Source organism: Solanum lycopersicum, chromosome 8 (assembly GCF_036512215.1).
Source record: "Solanum lycopersicum chromosome 8, SLM_r2.1".
NCBI classification, from domain to species: Eukaryota; Viridiplantae; Streptophyta; class Magnoliopsida; order Solanales; family Solanaceae; genus Solanum; species Solanum lycopersicum.
In genome coordinates this window covers 59,555,515-59,577,167 of record NC_090807.1, presented here as the reverse complement: position 1 = coordinate 59,577,167, position 21,653 = coordinate 59,555,515, and the positions used below count along the sequence as shown (strand labels likewise).

Below are 21,653 nucleotides of genomic sequence, written 5' to 3'. Positions count from 1 at the left end.
AAAAGGAAAAGGATAAAAAAAAACTACCCTTAAACAATCCGAAATAGCTCATATTTACCATTAAATTATAATTTCGCTAAATACTACCCTTTTCATCAAACTATTGGGTGAAAAATGTCCTTCTTATTAACGAAAGTTGTTAAATGCCATGTGGGTGCTATATATATGCCACATTGAACGTCAATAAGGTTTCACCGCCACGTAGACTAAATCCTTAAATCTTAATTACTCTTTTTTTTTACCGTATTTCATTATTTTTCAGAAATGATTTCAACCATTTTCCCTCATTTCACGGCTAGGGTTTCACAATTTTATTCGTCGTTGGGTTTCAAAGTATATTCGTGATTGAAGGTTAGTAACTTTTTCTTATTTTATTATGTTTACAACCAGGAATATCCACTTTGAAACTCAGCCCCCAAAAAAGCTAGGAAACTCTAGCCGTGAAATGAGGAGAAAGTTGTGAAATCCTAATTATCATGCATTGAAATTGTAAATGTAATTAAATAAGAAAAAAAATTATTAGCCTACAACCACTAATATTCACTTTGAAACCTATCCTCGAAGAAAGTTATGAAACCCTAGCTGCGAAATGAGGGGAAAGATGTGAAATCCTAACTGTCATGCTTTGAAATCGTTAACATATAAAATTAAAAAAAAAATTACTAACCTATCACCACGAGTATTCACTTTGAAACCCATCCAGGAAGAAAACTTTGAAACCCTAGCCACGAACTGAAAAAGAATGGGTGTTTCTGAAAAATAATGAAACGAGGGAGGGGGGGGGAGGGTAATTAGGATTTAGTCTATGTGGCAATGGAACCCTATTGACATGCAATGTGGCATTCACATGGCATTCAACAGCTTCCGTTAATAAGAAGGGTAGTTTTGACCCAATAGTTTGACAGGAAAGGAAGTTCTAAGCCGAAATATAATTTAAGAGTAAATATGAGCTATTTCGGATAATTTAATGATATTTTTTTTAATCATTTTCCGTTTAATCTCTATGGCAGTGGAACCCTATTGTTGTGCAATATGACATCCACATGGCATTTAACAACTTCCATTAATAAGGAAGATACTTTGACCAAATAGTTTGAAGTTAATAAGGAAGACACTTTTGACCAAATAGTTTGATGAGAAAAGTAGTTCTCCGTCAAAATATAGTTTAAGGGTAAATATGATTGATTTCGAATAGTTTATATGTATTTGTAATTCTTTTCAAAGACTTATATTAATTAATTATATTCACAGCAGCATAACTATATGCAAATTATAAGCGACTTATCAATGCTAAAATCTAGGTTATTAATTTTGTATTAGTTATTCAACAAATTAAACTGATTGGTTGATATTTCCTGTCATATGGATTCGACGTTAATCACCTATTCATTGCATGCAGTTTGTGTGTTGATGAGCCCAACTATCTATTTCAGTCCATTTTGACATCAAATAATGCTAACCTTTCCCATTGATCAATTATTATATGTGCTCTTGATACACATACAAGAAAACAAAAAAGAATGATGAATTGAAATCGACCCATCACAAAGAGAGGTTTTAGATAGAGTGATCAAATGTAAACGATTTATAATTCCTAAGGTTTAATCAGTATCCATAAATGGCCTGCCAAACTGACCATTTACACTTCAATGTAGGGTTGACATGATATGAAAAGAATGTAAGGAGGCTGGAGATAACGAAAACCTATGGTTTATGATCCTTGCATCTTGCCTTTATTTATTGCAACTCTTAATCATCTTCTCTTTCAGGTGGAAGGCCACACGGCAAAAGCATTTTCTGCACAAGCACAAGCAACTAGGCATTGTTAGTAATAATAGTATAAGACCAAATCAAGGACGTATATTCACAATCTATCATATGTATATAGAAATTCAATACTTTTGCTTGTTCTATTCTTATAAAATGGAAAGAATATTAACAAATTGTAATCTTTCCATGTCCGGTGATAAATAAACTTGAACGTTCTCTCTTCCACGTGAACCAGCTAACCCTTTCATCAACACGGAAATTGTTAAGGAAGTGGCTGGCTCTCCAGATAAGTAGCATTAAAATTATTGCATTTAACAAATGGTCGTACAAACACCCACGAGTGGGATCATGTTGAGATGACGATTAACTGCATATCTATTCTATCCTTTCCAAAAGGCATACACATTGGAGATAAGTCCGCTTTCTTAATGTTATCTGACTAACCTCTAGCCTATAAATTTTTTTGAAGTGGCAACATAACAATGGTTGTTGGGCTTAACAAGGTTTAACCACTACAAATAACTACAGGCAAGTCGAACTGTAGCTCTACATCACAGACTTGAAGACTTCTAAGTTCACAAAAATAATTACTCCCTCCATCCTAATTTATGTGGCATACTTCTATGTTTAGTCTATTCAAAAAAGAATGTCATACTCCTTATTTAGAAACAATTTAACTTTAACTACTATTTTTTACCATTAATGAGACAATTTATAGCGACACAAATGTCTATAGATTGTTTTACAACACAAAATCTTTTTTAACTCCATGCTCAATAACAAATCGCCACAAAAATTGGGACAGAAGGAGAATTGTTTTGGAAGTTTCTAGTCGAAGAAGTGCGACAGCCTTCTAGTATATCGTCACAAAAACTCCACTTGTTAATGTCAGTCAAAGGACTTCATGTTTTCCTCCTTTTCAACAATGTTAACTTCCATCTACCTACCACCCTATGAGGTAAGGAAATAAAATTATTGTTAGGATGTCCTTTATATGTTGGAAGCTAGACAGTGATTATAAGCAGTCCCTACAGAAAGGTTCAAGAAACACATCTTCCCTTTCAATTCTTTCCGTAGAACTTGACCTGAAACGATTCAAACCAGAGGAAAATTTGGGAATCCTCAAAGACTGGTCTTTCCAGAATGCAGATAGAATCAGCATGACAGAGTGTATGTACTACACCTTTATATAAAGGGCCAAATAGAGCACAACATTAAACTAGTACCCAAACAGTTCCCTCTAGCTCTATGCAATTCAAAATTTAAAGGCATAACACACTCACACTTAAGCACTGAAAAGTGGTGAACTGCTAGGAGATATTCAAAAATGAATATGATGTCTTCGTATGCATCTTCCTCTAGCGGATGAAGTTGAATGGTTTCAAGTTCTATGTTTACTCACAAAAATGACACACTTGCTTTAGGTAGAGCGGAAGTCTAGAAATCATATTTTCTAGCTGACAAAGTGGAATGGCTTCAAGTGGCAGGTTTACTAAGAAAATGGACAAAGTAGGTATAGTTAGAGCTAACTCACTCAAGTCTAGCAAGCATATAGCAAAAGGATAAACAATACATCAAAAAGGTGGCAGAACTGATAACACTAATTCCTTGACATACCCTTAAACTATAGATATACATGTTCCAACCCTAATTAATGATTAAACATATCATCAAGTATCTCCTCTACATTTTCTAAACCGGCAACTTAGCTTAATATCCTAGATTGACCAATCAAAAGCTCCCCAGAAACTGCATGTGCATTCCAACTTCATGGTCTTGGCATCTACTCCAATTTTTGTGTTAGTTCAGATCCTTGGTAATTTCTTTTGGAGCCTCAACTCAAATTTGATCCAACGTCACAAACCTTGTTTATTCAACCCCCCGCACATTCAACCCCCCGCACACGGGCGGATGACAAAAAGTTATAAATAGGGAAAACCCAAAAACTAAGATTGACAACCATCCTTCTTAAAAGCTCATTTGCAAGAAACCTTGCCAGTTTGATATTTGGTTAGGAAATAGTAAACGTTTTTCTTACTAGTTACTGGTATTATTTTAATCAAGAAAAACAAAAAAAAGGGCAACATGAAGGTGCTACAACTTATTAGTGCAAATAATTCATTTTTTCAACAAAAGACAATGCTCTTGCACAACCTATAATCTTAACATCAAAGCAACAGCAAGTTCAATCATCTAGCTGGTAAAGGAACGCACGGAAGTACACTAATAGCACTGAGTTCACTCATTATGCAAGTCAACGAGAAAACTGAAAACAATTCCTTACACAAGCCAGCACATTAAGATCTAAGAAAACAAAATAACCACCAAATTGCAAAACAAGATAAAACATTTTCAACAAAGCACAAACCTGCATAAAATTGTAACGTTCTCTTCCAATTGATTCATTTTCTGCAATGGCAAAATACGCCAACATTGGATAGTGCCCAACATAGGACGCATAGCTATCGCGCTGAATGTTTACCGCCCACTCACTAAACCAAATACAAAACATCCATAACCTCAGTTATAATTGTTTGACGATAAATGTCAAACAGAGACAATAAATAAATATATAAATTAGATCAATTTCAAAAAATGCAAAAGTAGGCAACTTACAATCTAGTCAAATCGGCATGTCCTGTTCCAACATATTTAGCTTGTAAGTGCTCAAGCTGGGAGTTGATGTTGAACCTGTCACTAGCCTGTATACACTCATTAATCAACTGTACATTCTACAAACAGAGAAAAATTACAGTAACATGTACACTGAGCTACACAAAATAAATTAGGGTTATGGGAAGAAAACATCGGGTGTTCGTGGAGATCTGGAAGATGATAATCAAATTTGAATATGAAGGTAAAAATAAAACTTCACAAACATACATAAGTTGCACATGAAATTAAAAATCACGAAAGGACATAAAAATCAAAATTGAAAACATATACATCAAAGAGGGAAAATATATTAGGGTTTTGGTTAAGAAAGAGGAGCGAAATTGATCGAACAAGGAGATGATAATCAAAATTGGTGTAAATTTACCTGCATTTTTTTTTTTGTACAGTGAGAAGATTGAAGGAGAGGAGATGAATAAAGCAGAGCGCGATATGGACTAAAATATACTGTCGAAGACGGGGAGTGAAGCGGGTCACGCTTTCGGGTACATACACAAGAAGCTTACGTAAATATATTATAATTAAAAAATATTTATTATTTATTATAATAATATTTTTTTTATTTAATCACTTTTAGTTTAGCTAAATACAAGTTTAATTCATATTACAAAGAATAATTTTTTATTCATATATAATATAAATTTTAGTGATAGATAATTCATTTATCACACATTTTAATACATTTATAATATAATGTGTCAAATTTTACCAAACAAATAGAATATATTTTAAAAACAATTATAATTCATATATATTAGATACATAATTTACTTTTAATACATATTGCAGATTTAACATAATATTATTATAAATGGTAATAAATAAAAAATATTGCTAAAATAAGTAATTATTTATCAAAATGTACCAATTTATGTAATTTTTCTTACATTAATATATGAAATATCGCCAATATAATTACAGAAATACTCCCTCCCGCCACTAAAAAAATAGCCTAATTATTTTTCATAACTATAGTTTGATAATAACAATTCTTAGCTACATGTTATAGGGAGGAGAAAGGTGAGCGAGATTGGGAGAGAGAGGAGAGAGGCGAGAGAGAGGGCAAAAAGTGGGAGAGAGCTGAATTGTATATGTATATTGGATAGATAAATGTATACTATACATATGTATTTGTATATATGACAAGCGAGATTGAGAGAGAGAGGAGAGAGGCGAGCAAGATTGGGAGAGAGGCGAGCAAGATTGGGAGAGAGGTGAGCGAGATTGGGCAGGGAGTAGAAGAGAGGTGAATTATATATTTATATTGGTTAGATAATTGTATATTATACATATACATTTGTACATATAGCAAGCGAGATTGGGAGAGAGGCGAGCGAGATTGAGAAAGGGAGGAGAGAAGCAAGCGAGAGTGGTCAGAGAGTGGGAGAGAGATGAATTGTATATGATATTGATTAAATAATTGTATATTATACATATGCACTTGTATATTCTAACGAATTATACATATACAAATGTAGCTAGTTATAGAAACTCGAAATCAGTGAACATAATTAATGTAATATTAGTCGTGAGTGGTGATTATAGCAAACTATAACTATGATGAATAATTAAAAAATATAAATTTGCTTAACCGCGTAATTTTTCCAAAAAAAGAATGATCTAATTTTCTTTTTAGTCTATTTTAAAAAAAAATGAGTCTTTTTCTATTTTTTTATAACAGTTTAACTTTAACTTTCTACCTGGCATGTTTAAGGTCACAAAATTAAAATATATTTTGATATATTTGATATAACTTTAATTTAGAACTACAAGATTAAAATATTCTTTTTCTTTTTTAAACTTTGTTCTAAGTCAACTAAATTATCTTTTTTTAAACGGAGAAAGAAATAGCTTTGATCCTTGATTAATGTAAAGAAAATTTTATTTTCATGTGTGTTAATTTGAGGATGAATGTAACTACTATTATTTTTCCGTAGTATAATTGTATCACTTTTAGGAGCCTTTGGTTGAATACTTCATGTTATTAGTAATTATTGTAAAATGTGTCAATGTGTAGTTTTCAAATATGTAAAATCATAATTTTGATTATTATTGTGAGTCAGTTGAAAAAAGAAGACGAATATAAATCTTACATTAAATCATAACACAAGTCGCTAAAGGAAAGTATTTAATACTAATAAAAAATATATATATATATATATATATATAAATAAAATAATAATTTATTTAATCCAGAAATATTTATTACTAATATAATAAAAATAATAATTTATTTAATCCTAATCCTAATTCCTAATACAAGCATGAAACTTTTGTATCACAACAGATAGTTCCCTTTTATATATATACCTTCATATATTAAATTTAACCTAACCATTTAATTTTCTCAGAAACAGAAAAAGAAAAAAACAGACATAATAATGTCTCAAGATATTCTTCCATTGGTTGTGATTTTGTATTTAGAGATCTCAAATTAATTACTATAGATGATTCTAATCAATTTTTTTCTCTAAAACGATTCCATTACTCTAATATCTCGTGCTCATATGATGGTTACTTTCTTTTAAAGAATCGTAAGGCGTACAAATCTTATCTTTTGTCTAATTCATCCACAAGAGAATATCGAATTCTTGAATGTCTGTATATGAAATATAGAAATGATCCTCCAAACTATTGTGGTATGTGCTATGGTTCTAGAATCGATGACATGGTTATATTAATCTTTAAATCTTTTTACTTTGTTAACTCTTTTATCTAAACATTCTTGGACAAGGACTGATACATACTGCTATGGTATATTTTGTTCTATGAACAATATAATTGGTTAACGTGTTGATACAACAGTACTTTGACGTGATTTCAGATAAAGTAAAAAAAATTTTAGTATCAAATTTTATAGAGATGAAGTAAAAAAAAAATTCAATATCAAATTTCATAGGCGAGGAAGACTACTTTCATTTGATTACTTTGTCTTAGTTTATATGGTGGAAAACGTAAAGAATTGCAAGTATGGATTATGGAACAAGATGGCTGAAAATGGTTATGGAACATTTGCAACTTGCCTATTCATTGCCTTCTGTTTGTTCAACGAACGGAAAAAATGGTGAAATTCTCATTCGAGAGTGTATGAACATCGTTAGCATGTATTATCCTCAACAACAACAATTTGTTACAGATTTCTTAGCTTCAATATGTTCGGATACTTGTATTTTTTAAATATACTGTCACAAATTTAGAATCTTACTCCGTGAGACACTTGACAACTTACTCACGAATCTTTCACGATCTTGTAAGCTCAAGCAAAATCGCTAATAAATAAAAGGTATGCTAAGATCGATAATATTGCTTGGAAGATTGCTTACAAGTTGTTGGATTGATTGTTTCAAGCTTGGATGTCTTGCAAATGAATGACATCCTCTATTTATACTACCTCCTAAGGACCTAAGTATAAATATTATTTACTTTTCTAGACCCTCCTTATTTACACTCTGATCCCTCTCTAGAAAAGTCTATGTTGTGCGGAATTTGAGATAATACGAGAAAATATAAACGCGAAAAACAAGACAACATATTTACGTGGTTCACCAATAAATTGGCTACGTCCACGGGAAGAGAGGGAGCAGTTTTATTATGGAGAGGCAAAAACAGAATTACAGAATAGGGTTTGACATAGCGTCTATATATAGTGCTAAGCTACGCCCTAAAAGGCTTGGGCCCAACATACAGAATCAACAGAAAATTAAGGGCCCAATACAACAACATTGTATACCGTCGGGCCGGGGGCGTCTCCGCCCCCCCGAACCCCCAGGCCAGGGGGCGCGTCACCCCCCTGGACCTAACGACCGGTCAGCGAGACCCCCGTCCTTTCTGTTTGTAGCGGGTCCGATTCAAGGCATTCAACAGTCTACATATTCTATAAATTTCTAAATATTTCCAAGAAAATATTTAAGTTATTCTAGAAAATTCTAAGGAATTCTCAAGCCTTCTTGATCTTTTAGGAGATTCTAGAGTTCTCCGCAAACCTCTCCACAACTCTAGACCCTTCTGTCCTCACTCGAACGTAAAATTTAATTATCATGTGGCGGGACGCGACAATACAGGAATTAAACAATCATACATGAACAGATCCTCTGGTTACTTCTTATTTTTCATTCTTATTTTGTATTTTAATACTTATTTTTCTTTCTCATTTTGTATTCAAATGAATGAGTTTTGATTTTTCTCTATTTAAATATCGAGTTTTGATTTTTCTCTATTTAAATACCATAAATTATTAGTAGTCTTTGATATGCTTAATACCATATGATTTAGAAGCAATCCATCTTTGATCTTATTCTTTTGTAACTTTTCGTAGTATATATTTGCATGGTACAGATCGAGATGATATCATTTTCAATGTTTTCTTGTTTTTTAAATAAAATCTCCCTTGAGCTGGCGAGTATTATCAAATACAAAATAGAACACGTGAAGAAAGGGGAGGTAAAACCAAATAATCTCCTTGTTATTACTAACAAGTTGGGAATTGGTAAAGTTAGGTGAGTGTCACATCTATAACGACATAAAACTAGCGTTTGATCATAGATTTTTAAATATTATTAGTAAATATTATTTATGTGAAAATTTGGGTGAAATTTTACCATGTGTTTGGCCATAGTATTAGAAAAATATATTTCACTTTTTTAGAAAAATATAATTTATATCCATAAGTCTTAAAAGTATCAAAACTAACCATAAGTTTGTATTACAAGTCAATTAGATCTTTGTTACAACAACAAATAGTGTCCATGACACTAGAGCAATGTGATAATTTTGAGTGAGTGCAACAAGCATCATTTCATACATAGTGAAGTAGACAAAATACTTGACTTTGTTATCTTGAGCCGATTATTCATCATTTTCATCAATAATTATATTATCATTTCACATTCACCGAATATTTCATCACTATTTTGGAATTAATGTAAAAAAATTATGTAATACAACGTAAGCAACAATTATAAAGGGTACTTTATAAAAGATAAAAGTTTGGGGTAAACTTTCAATTTTTAAAAGATCCAAATAATGAGATTTGACTCAAATACGAAAAAAAATTAGTATTTAAAAGTTTGAGATATTTATCAAAAATATTTATCAAATAATAACAATGTGTATGAACAAACACTTTTACAAAAAAAAATTCAAATATTATTTAAGAAATCTATGGCCAAAAGAGCAATGAAGCTAATAGAGAAAATGAGTAGATGATAATATTGTCTTTCTAAAAATTCAAATATACAAAGTGAATTAATTTGACAACTATATATTTACAATAGGATAAAGATCATATTGGCCTTTCTTAGATTAATTAAAAAAAAAAAAAGACATATTACATATATTGGATTTCAAATTTGACTTCAAATTTTAACTTTAACCTCCAACTTTTATAGTGTACAAACATGCACTTTAACTATCCTACTTTTAAATAAATAAACACATCACTTTTGGAGCCAAAGAGAATGAAATGCAAATGCTCCCACGTATATTAGTAAGTCAATGGATGCCAACTAATTAAATATTTTACACGTCCATTTCAGAATTAAAAAAAATAAAATGAGATTTTGATTTGAAAATATAAAAATGTACAATATATAAAACGGATTCATCAAGGGTAGAGTTGTCATTTCAGTATTTTTTTTTTACTATTGTGGGCATCAAAATTTAATCCTAACTCGCGCAAAATATGCGCACATCACGCGTTTTGCTAGGTAAGGCTCGCATGTTCATTTATTAAAAAATTGGATAATTAAAGTGTCTACTTGTGCACTATGAAAATTTAATATTAAAGTTAAAATTTGAAATCATGTTTAAAGTCTAATATATGTATTATGCCTAAAAAAAAGTTATTTTAAACAGAGACATCAATAACTTTCTAACTAGAGATAGCTAAGGCGAAGAATATTACTCCCTATGTCTCAATTTATGTGACATATTTCGAATTTTCGAAATTCAAACAAATCTATTTTTTATTGTAATTTTTTCATATATCTTTTAATTATTTTGAATTATCAGTTATTGAGACTTATACTTTTTATATAGTTTATAATACTATATAAATTTCATTTTAAAATATTTGAAGATTGCATAAGCAAATTCTGAATTAAACTTAAACTATTTTGACTCACAAAAAATTAAATGTGTCACATAAATTAAGACGGTAGGAATACGAGGGTGAGAAGGATTAGTTCCTATTGTATGTAAGCAGAGGAAACTGAAGGTTTTTTTATTTAAATTTTACGAAAGAGAAAAACTATACTTAAAACTGAATGAATTAATACAGAGTTTGATGATTTAGTACAGAATGAAAAATTTATTTCGAATTTCATAAATTTCAAATTCGCGCTCCTCCTCTGTATTTGTACGTGTGTGTGAGAAAACTCACTAATTTTCAATATAGACATACAATAGATGAACACATAGTTTTATAATTACAATAAATTCCATACCTAAAACTTTAAAAATCGAACTCATCAAGTTAAATCTCTTATTGTTGATTTTAGAAATATTTATGCAAATAACAAGTTGATGAGGTCCCAAATCCCTAGTACAGAGTCTTCATCATCTGTTGTGCGTTGTGCCTTAGCCTCTGAAGAACTAATATTACTGCTTGATCCTTTTGAGGAGTTACCGTAAGAACCCAAACCCAACACCTTAAGCTTTTCCCACAGTATATTTTGTTGATCTATCGATGAATTTTCTAAAATTTTGATGCCTTATGGCTTCTTAGAGTAAGTGTTTATAATATACTCCCTCCCTTTAAAAAGAAAAAAATGATCTTTTTTTTAAAAAAAATATTTTAATCTCCGCTTTCCACGTGACATATTTAAGGCTATAAAATTAGAGAACAATTTTATACATTTGATCTAATTTTAATTTAGAACCACAAATTTTTATTTTATTTTTTAAAAATGATATGAGATTTGCGTGTTCTATTTAGGAATACAATATAATATATTTGCTCGTTACAGATTGGGAATGTAGGATATATATAGTAAGTATTACTTTTGTTAATTTTTTAAATAGAATATATTTTCCTAAGGCATATCATTGTTTTATTGCATTAGAAATTTAAAATTTTTCCATATCTATCTATATTAGTTATCGGAGTAATATTTGATGACTTTGAAGTGAATCTAAAATTTAAATTTAACAAATATAATAGCTTATTAAAAGAGTGTAATATACCAAATTTTTTAAAAAGGAAAAAAGGTTAAAGTCATTAGGAAACATTGAACTTCTCCTTTTATGTTTATTTAGGACTAAATAATTGATACTCATCTTTTAGGATTCAATGATTCAAAAAAATAGTCTAATAATTCAACAATTAGCTAGTGTGACATTGCCCTTTGAGTAAATAAAAGAATATGATATACAAAAATCAACTTTTTAACGTGTCTCAATTAAGGAACTAATAGCAATTATAATAATAGATTACAAGTGTAATGATTCCTTCTACATATTACAAGTGTAGGAATATATTTAGCCTCAGGTGAGTTCATCTCCCTAATAGATTACAAGTGTAATGATTCCTTCTACATATTACAAGTGTAGGAATATATTTAGCTATGAATGAAAATTATACTCTATATATTTTAATTTATTTCACATAATTGGACTCGATATAATTTAAAATATATTAAAAGACTTAAAAGAAAAGATTTTTTTTTCTCGAATAAGAAGAATGAACTTCATTTTCATTTGCTTAATAGAAGGATTGAAGCTAAATGTGTTTAATTTCCTCATGCACATTTACCAAGGTTTACTTCTCTTGACTTTCGAATTCGCTAAATCCCTTTCATGCAAAGAGTAAGTCAATATTCTTGGAATGCACACTAAACACCGTCAACGAGGATTGTGGTGAAATGAATAAAATTTCTTTATTATTATATTAATTAGAAGTCTCACGATTCGGTATGAAACAAATTTTATTAGGGAGCGCTCTCCCTTTAAATGGGCGATACATAAATCTAGATAATTAGTCAGATCGATCCAATAAAAGATATCAAACACCAAAAAGAAAAACATTCAAAACAGAAAAGAATAGGTGTTGATCACTAATATATTTGACATACCTAGTGAAGTATATAGTAAAGCTTACGAGTTCGTCTAATAGTAATATTTTTGACAAATCTATTGTAGTATAGTAAAACTATCGAGTTTTGTATAGCCTTTAACGCTTTAGTTCAAATCTTGTATTGAATCTCAACTAAGAGATCCATTGAACATTCTAATACTAAGTCGTATCATGTGTTGTTAGCTAGTTATAATTAACTTAATTGAAGATGCAATTGAAAACCAAATAACTATTAGCACAAACTTAATTTCTATTTTACACCAAATGACTACATATCAAAGCTATACATTACCCAATGAACAAAACAAATTTAAGAAAGTGATCATTCACAATAGGAAACAAAAAATACAAAAACAAAAACTCTCATCTCAATATATAATAAAAAACATACTTAACATCAATTAGCTGCATATATATACTAGTTTCTTATACATATATATTTTTTATAGGGTCTCTAAAATGTTCATCCAAATAAAAAGCTGATGAGGTCCCAAAACCCTAATACAAAATCTTCATGATCTGATGTGTGATGTACCTTATAATTATTAGTCTCTAGAGAACTAATACTATTACTGCTTGTTCCTCTTGAGCAGCAGGATGAGTACTGATTAGGATAATAAGGACTAATTGTTGAAAACAAGTGCTGTGTTGAAATCCAATTACATTTGTGGATCAATCCACAGTTCATATTCTTAGCATTGATGTTCTTCATGAATGGATGATCAAGTAACATCTCCGCGGTCCATCTCTGATTATTATCTCTCTCTAAACACTTCTTCAAAAAATCCTTCCCATCATTAGATATATTATACGGTAGCGCAGGCTCTAAACGTGCTATCTTCCATGCTAATTCCTTCTTACTCTTACATCTTGACCATATTCGCTTTCCAGTAATCATCTCAACCACTATGCATCCAAGAGCCCAGATATCAACCTGTTTACCGTAAACCCCACTAGTTACAGATTCCGGAGATGCATACACCAGAGTCCCTCTAAAATGGTGATGTTTCTTCCAACTGTCATCTGATATCAACGACAATCCAAAATCAGCTAATTTAATCCTCAGTAGGAGGAAAAACAAGAATGTTAGCTGGTTTCAAATCGCAATGGATAAACCCTTTGTTATGAACATGAGAAATGCCTTTTAAGATCTGAAAAGCGTAGTACGCAGCCTCAGATTCTCCAAGCATTATCTTCGACTTGTGAATTAAATCATCCAAAGTTCCTCTAGCAGCATACTCGAGCATGAGGTTATAAGTGTTGTTGCCATTTTCAACGCTCACATCTTCTCCAAAGCACTCAACAACATACTCTGACCCTCTCAATGCATGCAATATTCTTCCTTCCTCTCGAAGCGAAGATGAACGATTAAATTCTGCAGATTTCACTGCTGCATATATCATAGACGATGAACGTACGTTCATCGGCCTAGCAAGAGACACCGTACCGTAAGAACCCGAGCCCAACACCTTAACCTTTCTCCAATGCATGTAGCAGTAAGGGGGGTTAGGCTTTACCTTATCGATTCAGTAACTAAAATTTTCTTAAATTTTGATTGTGTAGGTTTTGATGCCTTAATGTGAATTGTAGAGTAAGTGTATATATGTATGTAGTACTCTTTTTTTTTTTTTTTCCTATTCATGTTCTATTTAGGAATACCTTTTATAGATTTGGATTACTTTTGTTAATTTTTTTATTTTTATTTTTTATTGGGTTTTAATTAGAATTTTGTTTTTGTCCTAACAATATCCTTCACTTTATACGTAAGGAAAAATATTTATCATATGAAGGGTTATTTTCCATTAGAAATTCACAAATTAATCTTATGTCCATATGTATCTATATTATTTACCTACTATTTAAGACTTTGAAGTTACCTAAAATTTAAATGATCAAATATTTCCTTATTATGAGTACGCAACTCACTAAATTTTTAAAGGAGACATTTGAACTATTCCTATTTTTGTTATTGAACCTCCATTATGAACCTCGCTTTCATAAATATTTTTACTTAATTAATTTATTTTGTTTGCTATAATTTAAGTAAGATTTAAATAAGATAAAAATATTGATTTTAAGGTCTTAATTAATATTACAAACTTTAGTATAGTTCAAATAAGGAAAGGCTAAAGAAGCAAAGTTTTAGTGTAAGTTCAAATTATTAAGGACACCTCTTATATGCTACACCATGCCAATGTTCACTGGCATAGGCTAGGCAGGGTACATGACCGGGTTGGTTCGGATTTTTTAAATATTAAATTAAATTATTTGTGTAAAAATATTAAATTTGTAAATCAAACCAAACTAATAAAATACGGGGTTTTCAACCTCGGATTTGTTCGGATTTTTTTAATACCAAACCAAACCATTGTATCAAATTTTTATATTTATAAATCAAACAAAACTAATAAACCTCAAATTTTTTTTAGATTTCTTCGGTAAAAATTGCATATAAACATAGAATTAACTTATGCTTCAAATATTTCTTTAGTCCAACCAACATATAATTATCTAAGGTGTTTCTTAAAAAAATAATAAAATATGAGATGAGCACTAATGACACAAAAATATTCAATAAAAATAATAATAAAATCATCATATAAAATAAATATTGTAAAGTCATAATGAAAATGATCATAATTTAAAAGTACTAAATCATGTTAAAATAAGTTTAACAAGTATAAGTTACATTACTAAATATTTAAGAAAAATTAAAATTAGATTATAAATTTTAATTATTTAAATTAATGTAAAATTAAAGAACAGATATTCAATATTATTGTCAGTGTTAGTGTTGAATTGATTTTCTTTTTGCATTAGTATTAATTTGATTTTGATTTAAGTTTTACCATAATTATCAACATCTAAGAACTATAATCTTTATTGGACCAGTCCAGATTCTAAGTTTTAAATTTGAAATAATACATTGAAAGATAAAAAAAAAATATAAAATAGTATAAGATATATTTTAAAATTATACCAAAGTAAATATTTTTATATAAAAAATAAAATTTTAAAATTACATATATAATGTCGGGTTTGTTGATCTCGTGTTGATTTATTTTATTTTTTTTGTTAAAACCAAAACCAGTTCAATATAGCCAGATTTTTTTTTTATCCAATTTCAAATCAAGTCAAACCAAACCACTAATAGTTTACCAGTTTCATTCAGTGACATAAGGAAGTCCTTTATTATTATACACATGTTCATATCAAAATAGATTCTGATTCTTGAATTTGTGTGAAAGCAAAATCAGAAACCTAAACTATAGGGATGACAAGATTTCTCAATGTGCAATAACATATGAAAAGCCTGTGGAAATGAGGAAAATTTCTTATTAGGCAAAAATATTTACCACAGTATACTGTGGAAGTACAAATCTAATAGCTCTAACATCCAACTGACTCTAATCTGTGTGGATGGAATTATACTTAATGAAGACTACACTCTTCCTACTATTTATGCTCTCATTTTGTCAACAGTTTCTAGCTAGCGATATGTATAAACAACAGAGCTAAGTTCTCCATCAAGATCTGCAACTATCTTTTGTAGCATTGGGTGATCTCTTCCGGCTCGTAAATGATCAACAATTTACTTCTCTTCAAGTTGAGAGGATAGGTATCATGTTTGAAGAATAGCTTCTGATGATGAAAAAGATGACTAAATAAGAGCACCCCATAGAGTAGCAGGACTTTCGCTGCATTTAGCGTGTACTTGCTTGATTCTTTCGACTGATTTGCAGATTCCACTGCAGCTCCAATCAAATGATGCCACACAAACATTACCTGCTTGTGCTTTCCATTCGCATTCTGTCACAGCGGAGGGTTTAAAAGACTTTAGGTACTGAGATTTTAAGATATCTAAGATAAATGACAAATATTTAGGGAGTGCTAACCAGGCGGAGTTCCACAACACAGGTTCCGATCATCAATATGCTCAACTTCTAGACCAATCAACCATGCCCCGAGTGACACATCTTCATTAGCATACTTATGCAGAATAGGTCTGAAAATCACCACGGTACACACTATGAGATGGACAAGCATTCATATCCACTTCCTGATTAGTGGCATTATACTAGAGAACTGAAAGTTTGAAACAGGAGCAACCCGCAATCTAGATAAATCTGTTATACCCTTCTATCCCATATTAGTTGATTATCTTATTTAAAATAGTTCTCCCATATTGGTTGTCCATCTTACTAAATCAAGAAATCATTAATTAATTTTTTTCATATATTAGCCTTGCAATTAATTCTTTTTGACACTGTTTGCATCTATTTGTAAAATTCTCAAAAAAGTTTTTTAAGAGGTGAATTAGTAAAATTAGCTTCTTATTTATGATATCTTTATATGCGTGTAAAAAATGATCTACTAATTTTGGATGGAGTGGCTGTTAGTGAGTGAGCAGGAATGTCCATTTTCCCCAATTTCAAGTGTATGTTTCCTTGTTATCATTTGCATAAACAATTCCAACCGCAAAAGAACTTCAAAACTACAATCAGCATACATCATATTCTACAAAGGTAACATGTTCAAAATAGAATGCTACAGCAAGAGAGCATTTAGCCTAGTATGAACAAAAATCTCACCTGTTGTTGGCAACATATGTTGCCAACTCTTTCGAGATGGCGTATATCTGTCCAGTTGCATGTCGGAAGTACTTATTCCCCGTCTCCCCAAATTTCCAGAACTCAGGTTCATGGTACTTAACACTCCTATCAAGGAAAAAATGGAAAAGATACTAGTAAATAAAAAATCCTGAAATTTTGAACTTCAAAATTTATAGTTAATTCAGCTGGCCAGAATAGCTTCACAGAAGTTACTTTTGATAAAGAACTGGTCCAGATTTCATGCATCCTATATACACCCTGGGTTTCAACCTGTGCCTGGCAAGAGTTGCAGCTAGTGTACCTACAATACCATGGTGTGTTCAACTATTAATTTCCAAATAAGTGAAAATCATCAGCTTTCAGTTGTCCGGAACTATAATGTACATATGGCAAGAAAAAAAGGGAGATGTACCTAAATTGACATGAACATCATCATCAATCTTCACATAGAACTCAGCATCCCATTTCGCAACTGCAAGGGAGAAGAAAGCTTTCGTTTTTGCAGTTAACTCATGATAGCCTTCTACGTGATCCTGTAAAATATAGTAATGAGATCAAACTAGAAAGATAAAACAATCAGACGGAAGCAAATCAGAGAACATTTTTTACTTACAAGTCGAAGAATGTCATTATGCTGAGCATCTTCACTATCAATGGCTCGATCTAAAATGCTATTCGATATCGCGCTGTATTAAGGAGTATAAGAACTTTTAGAGCACAGCCTACGACATTTCAGATAATTATATTGGTGTAGGCTCAACAAAACAACAATCAAAAAATAAAGAGAGGAAGTGAAAGAATAGGAAACATTTTCCTCGTTTAAGTATGTTGTAAACCTCAAACATAGAATTTCCTGGCTGTATCCTTATTGAGAACTAGTGATCAAAGATCCAGTTTGTTGGGCAATCCAATAACTTTCATCAGTTTAGATGGTTCTACTCGTCTTTTTGTTTGAACCTAATGTGATGTAATAACTTGAACTTCTATTTTTGAACTTAGTACAAACTTCTTCGGGATTAAATTCAATAACATGATCTGAACACAACAAAGTGAACAGAAAGAAAAGATGGAAACTTTTGGTGACTGAGCTTATCCCTTAAGCAGAAATGTAATTATCACTCAATTTACAGACACCTCGAAAATTAGGAAGTTGTAAACTGCCTCCAGAAGGATAGCAAAAAGCATTTGGCAGATTATCATAGGTGAGAAAATGTGCAACATACTGTGTCTGAACCTCTCATGGCTTATCTATGACTTAGTATCATGGAAGATACAATTTCCACAAGAGAACCAATCTCCCACATTTATATCCAAATGCACCATTTAGCCCTAGAAAAAACCTTTCATACTCTGATAAACAGTAACCTTTCATGCTGCTGTTTAAAATTTCAATTAAAAGAAACAAAAAAGAAGACAAAAGAAAACACTTATCCTGCACTTATTCTTATCATGTTGGGCATCAAGTTAAAGCCATACTCCAGGGCTTGTGATATATCTACCCAAGATTGAAAAGTATAGAAGCCATCAAACATGAAACTCATAAAGGATGTTATTACTTTGCCTTTTACAGTTGCAATATAAGTACAAATGCAATAACAGCGTAATTCAGTTCCAACTAAATTGATCGATGGAATAGTGTTCACAAGTAAGAACTAAGCAACTAAGAGGCACATCACACTGCTCATGGCAAGATATTTGCACGTCTTTGACATTTCTAAAGACAGAAGTAAATTGAAGCGTTGAATGTCATTGATTCAAATCTACATCCTCAACAAAAGCTAATATCCTTTAATTTGATAATTTTGAAGCTACAATAGGAAAATTAGCATGGATCATCATAACTTATGCGACAAATGGCATTCCCAGTCCGAAAGTCACGTCTTTCAGTGATGGGACTGAAGTAAGTACTTCCGAGTTGCTGCTCCCTCCAATTTAGTTAGAATACCAACTCTAAATACCTTTAGTATTTTGTTCTAAGAAATATGAAGACAAATAGTGTTTTATAGAAGATTCAAAGTTCTTGCAGGTCCCTTTAAGCAGCATAATGAACTTCTTACAGCTTCGTTCACAAGTGGCATGCTGCACATTACCAGATAGAAAAGGAAAAAGGTGCCAGAATGCTAGATTACAGATGATTCTATAATCACTCACTGGCAGTTCTCTATACCTTGTCTTAAATCTTTCCATTTCATCTTTAGTAGTGAATTACTAACTCTTAACAAAGCTTCTGATAATTTCCTTCGTATATCTCTTGAAAAGCTAATCATACATTCAACTTTTAAGTGAAACAAAGGATATTTAAAACAAAGAACAGGAAGCATATTATCAAGAAAGAATATGAGACTCCAGCAGAAACTCATTGATGAATGAGAATCTATATGTTTGGCATGGAGAAGATATGGAGCACTGCAGATCATACCTGTGGCCTATCATGAAACGCACAATTATCCCCTTTTCTTGCTCTAATCTATGTAGCTTTGTACCTACGCAAACACACAAAATGTTGTCAAAGGAGGAAGAAAATGAAAACCGAAGAAGTATATACATCAATAATCTTATAATTAATACCTTGAGGCATCCAAGTCTCTCTAATAGAATCGCGCCTTTTTCTACTACTGAAGGCCGTGTTTATCCCAATAACCATAAATGTCTTCTTTCTCGTTCCACTTCCTCCAGAATCTGTCCTCAAGGAAGGAACCTCTTCAGTTATCCGTGGAATTAGAGGATCCTTAGTTGAAGGCAGCTCACTTTGAATCTTAGCAATTGAATCATCCAACGATCTGTTCAATGCTCCAATAAAGAGAAGGAACATCAAGAACAGATTTAAGTAAAACATCATAAGTTTTGAACAACACCTCCTCTCTACTTCTCTTTTTTACCATAAATTTGTGAAAACAACGTCGAGCTCACAAACAAACAAAAATTATTAACATATTTCTTATGTGGTGTAACATATGTTGTCATGTTAAGTACAAAAAAGATAAAGTCTAAGGTAATCACATGAAAAACTCTGAAACTCACTGGATAGCTACTTGTGCTTTGTTAAACTCTCCCATCATCTCCTCCTTCTGCTCATAAAACATCATCCATATTTAAAAAAACAGCAATAATAACTATAACAATGACAAAAAAAAAAAAAGTTTTATCTTTGTTTGTTGGGGGGTGGGGGGTTAGACCTGACTGTTTTTGGTTTCACAATCATCAGAAACAGAAGGCAAGACTCTTTCTTGCGTCTGGCGCCTTCCAAATATGTTCCTTCCATCTGATTCTGGAGGAGTCCAAACTCTAATTATACAACAAAACAAAAAATCAAGAAATGAAAATCCACAAAAAATAGCCAATAAAATTCAAATCTTTTCAGCAAAAAAAACAAACATCTTTTTCCTATTTCTTGAAAAAAACCCACGAACCAAATCTCTGAAGAACAAATAGATGAAAAAAGAGAGCTTTTTTATTGAAACCCCATGAAAAATTCAAACCCCATAACCAAAAAAAAAAACACTTTTTGCATGACCCTTTTACCTGTTAGAGAAAAGCATACCAAGAGCAAAGCTAAAAATACAAAGAATAGCAATCCATTTAGTTGAGATTTTGGCTCTGTTTCGATTCTTCATGATCTTTTTAGGGGACAAGGAAAGGAAGAAGAGCGCGGGGTTTTCTTGTGTTTTTATTGAATCATCAAAGGAGAAGATTGTAGGGGTGGGGTGGGGTGGGGGTGGGGTGAGGTCCTTCTATCTTTTACCTGTATGTATTATATATTGAAATTAACGATTTTTGTTATTTGTTAGTTGAGTATTTAGATTTTGTCCAAAATATATAATAATAAATGAGCAAAATAATGCCAAATGGTAGTATCTTTTTTTATGTTTTGGAATTATAATAAATAAAGTGGGCAGATAGTGGGCTAGCTGCATTAAAAAAAAATTAAGTTTGAAACTAAAAAAAATATAGCACTCCCTTCGATCTTATATTCTAGTTGATTTATTATATTAAAGTCGAAGATATTTCAAAAAGAAAAATTCATTTTTTATGAGATAGTAATAGGAATGTAATTCCATATGTTATTATTGTTATGCTTTAATCGTAGATAAAATGGATCATTTTATTAATGTATCTTTTATTTATTTTTTTGAAGAAAGAAAGTCTTTGGAACTTATAAACTTGTTTAGACTTACAAAAAGAAAATACTAATTATATAAGTAAAATAGAAAAGAAAAATAATTGTTTTCTTATGATTGATTTAATAAATTAATAAAATAATTATATAGACGACTAATATAAGATAAGAAACATAGTTCATTAGTAGATTTTCGTCAAATTAAAAAACACAACTCAATTTTGTTAGGAGATAAAACTCTTGGCTTTATCCTACTTAAAATTTAAAATGATTGATAACATAATATACTCAAACGTAAATGTGCATATAGTAGTTCGGAGATGATACAAAATTATTGGTAACTTTGAATTACGTAAATTATAAGATTGATAAGAAAAAAGATATTTATAATATATCTCTATAATAACAA

The 21,653-nt window shown here is 31.0% G+C and overlaps 2 protein-coding genes and 1 pseudogene across 2 annotated transcripts; all 3 read right to left on the bottom strand.

The window, feature by feature from the left end:
- Positions 1-1,437: 1,437 nt before the first annotated feature.
- LOC101247946 (uncharacterized protein At4g14342) lies at positions 1,438-4,924 on the bottom strand. Its single transcript, XM_004245257.5, has 4 exons — positions 4,811-4,924; positions 4,387-4,472; positions 4,139-4,262; positions 1,438-1,797 (listed from the first exon to the last, which is right to left on the bottom strand). The coding sequence occupies exons 1-4, from the start codon at positions 4,814-4,816 to the stop codon at positions 1,750-1,752; spliced, it is 264 nt and encodes an 87-aa protein (XP_004245305.1). The 5' UTR covers positions 4,817-4,924; the 3' UTR covers positions 1,438-1,749.
- A 7,937-nt stretch (positions 4,925-12,861) lies between these two features.
- LOC101264848 (mitogen-activated protein kinase kinase kinase 20-like) lies at positions 12,862-14,139 on the bottom strand (annotated as a pseudogene).
- A 1,680-nt stretch (positions 14,140-15,819) lies between these two features.
- Positions 15,820-21,377, bottom strand: LOC101247643 (beta-1,3-galactosyltransferase 7). Its single transcript, XM_004245256.4, has 11 exons — positions 20,650-21,377; positions 20,304-20,412; positions 20,149-20,195; positions 19,696-19,907; positions 19,547-19,610; positions 17,741-17,813; positions 17,540-17,660; positions 17,341-17,428; positions 17,107-17,232; positions 16,411-16,520; positions 15,820-16,324 (listed from the first exon to the last, which is right to left on the bottom strand). Exons 1-11 carry the CDS (start codon positions 20,739-20,741, stop codon positions 16,176-16,178), a joined length of 1,191 nt encoding a protein of 396 aa, XP_004245304.1. The 5' UTR covers positions 20,742-21,377; the 3' UTR covers positions 15,820-16,175.
- Positions 21,378-21,653: the final 276 nt, after the last annotated feature.

What these genes read in the sequence shown, in the direction of transcription:
- LOC101247946 (XM_004245257.5), bottom strand. An exon ending in CATGCCGATTTGACTAGATT is followed by an intron (nt 4,263 to 4,386) that starts GTAAGTTGCCTA and finishes TATTTGGTTTAG; the next exon opens with TGAGTGGGCGGTAAACATTC. An exon ending in AACGTTACAATTTTATGCAG is followed by an intron (nt 1,798 to 4,138) that starts GTTTGTGCTTTG and finishes GTGCTTGTGCAG; the next exon opens with AAAATGCTTTTGCCGTGTGG.
- LOC101247643 (XM_004245256.4), bottom strand. Translation starts at nt 20,741, where the DNA reads ATGAAGAATCGAAACAGAGCCAAAATCTCAACTAAATGGATTGCTATT. An exon ending in GTGAAACCAAAAACAGTCAG is followed by an intron (nt 20,196 to 20,303) that starts GTCTAACCCCCC and finishes TTTTATGAGCAG; the next exon opens with AAGGAGGAGATGATGGGAGA. An exon ending in TGATGTTCATGTCAATTTAG is followed by an intron (nt 17,429 to 17,539) that starts GTACATCTCCCT and finishes ATGGTATTGTAG; the next exon opens with GTACACTAGCTGCAACTCTT.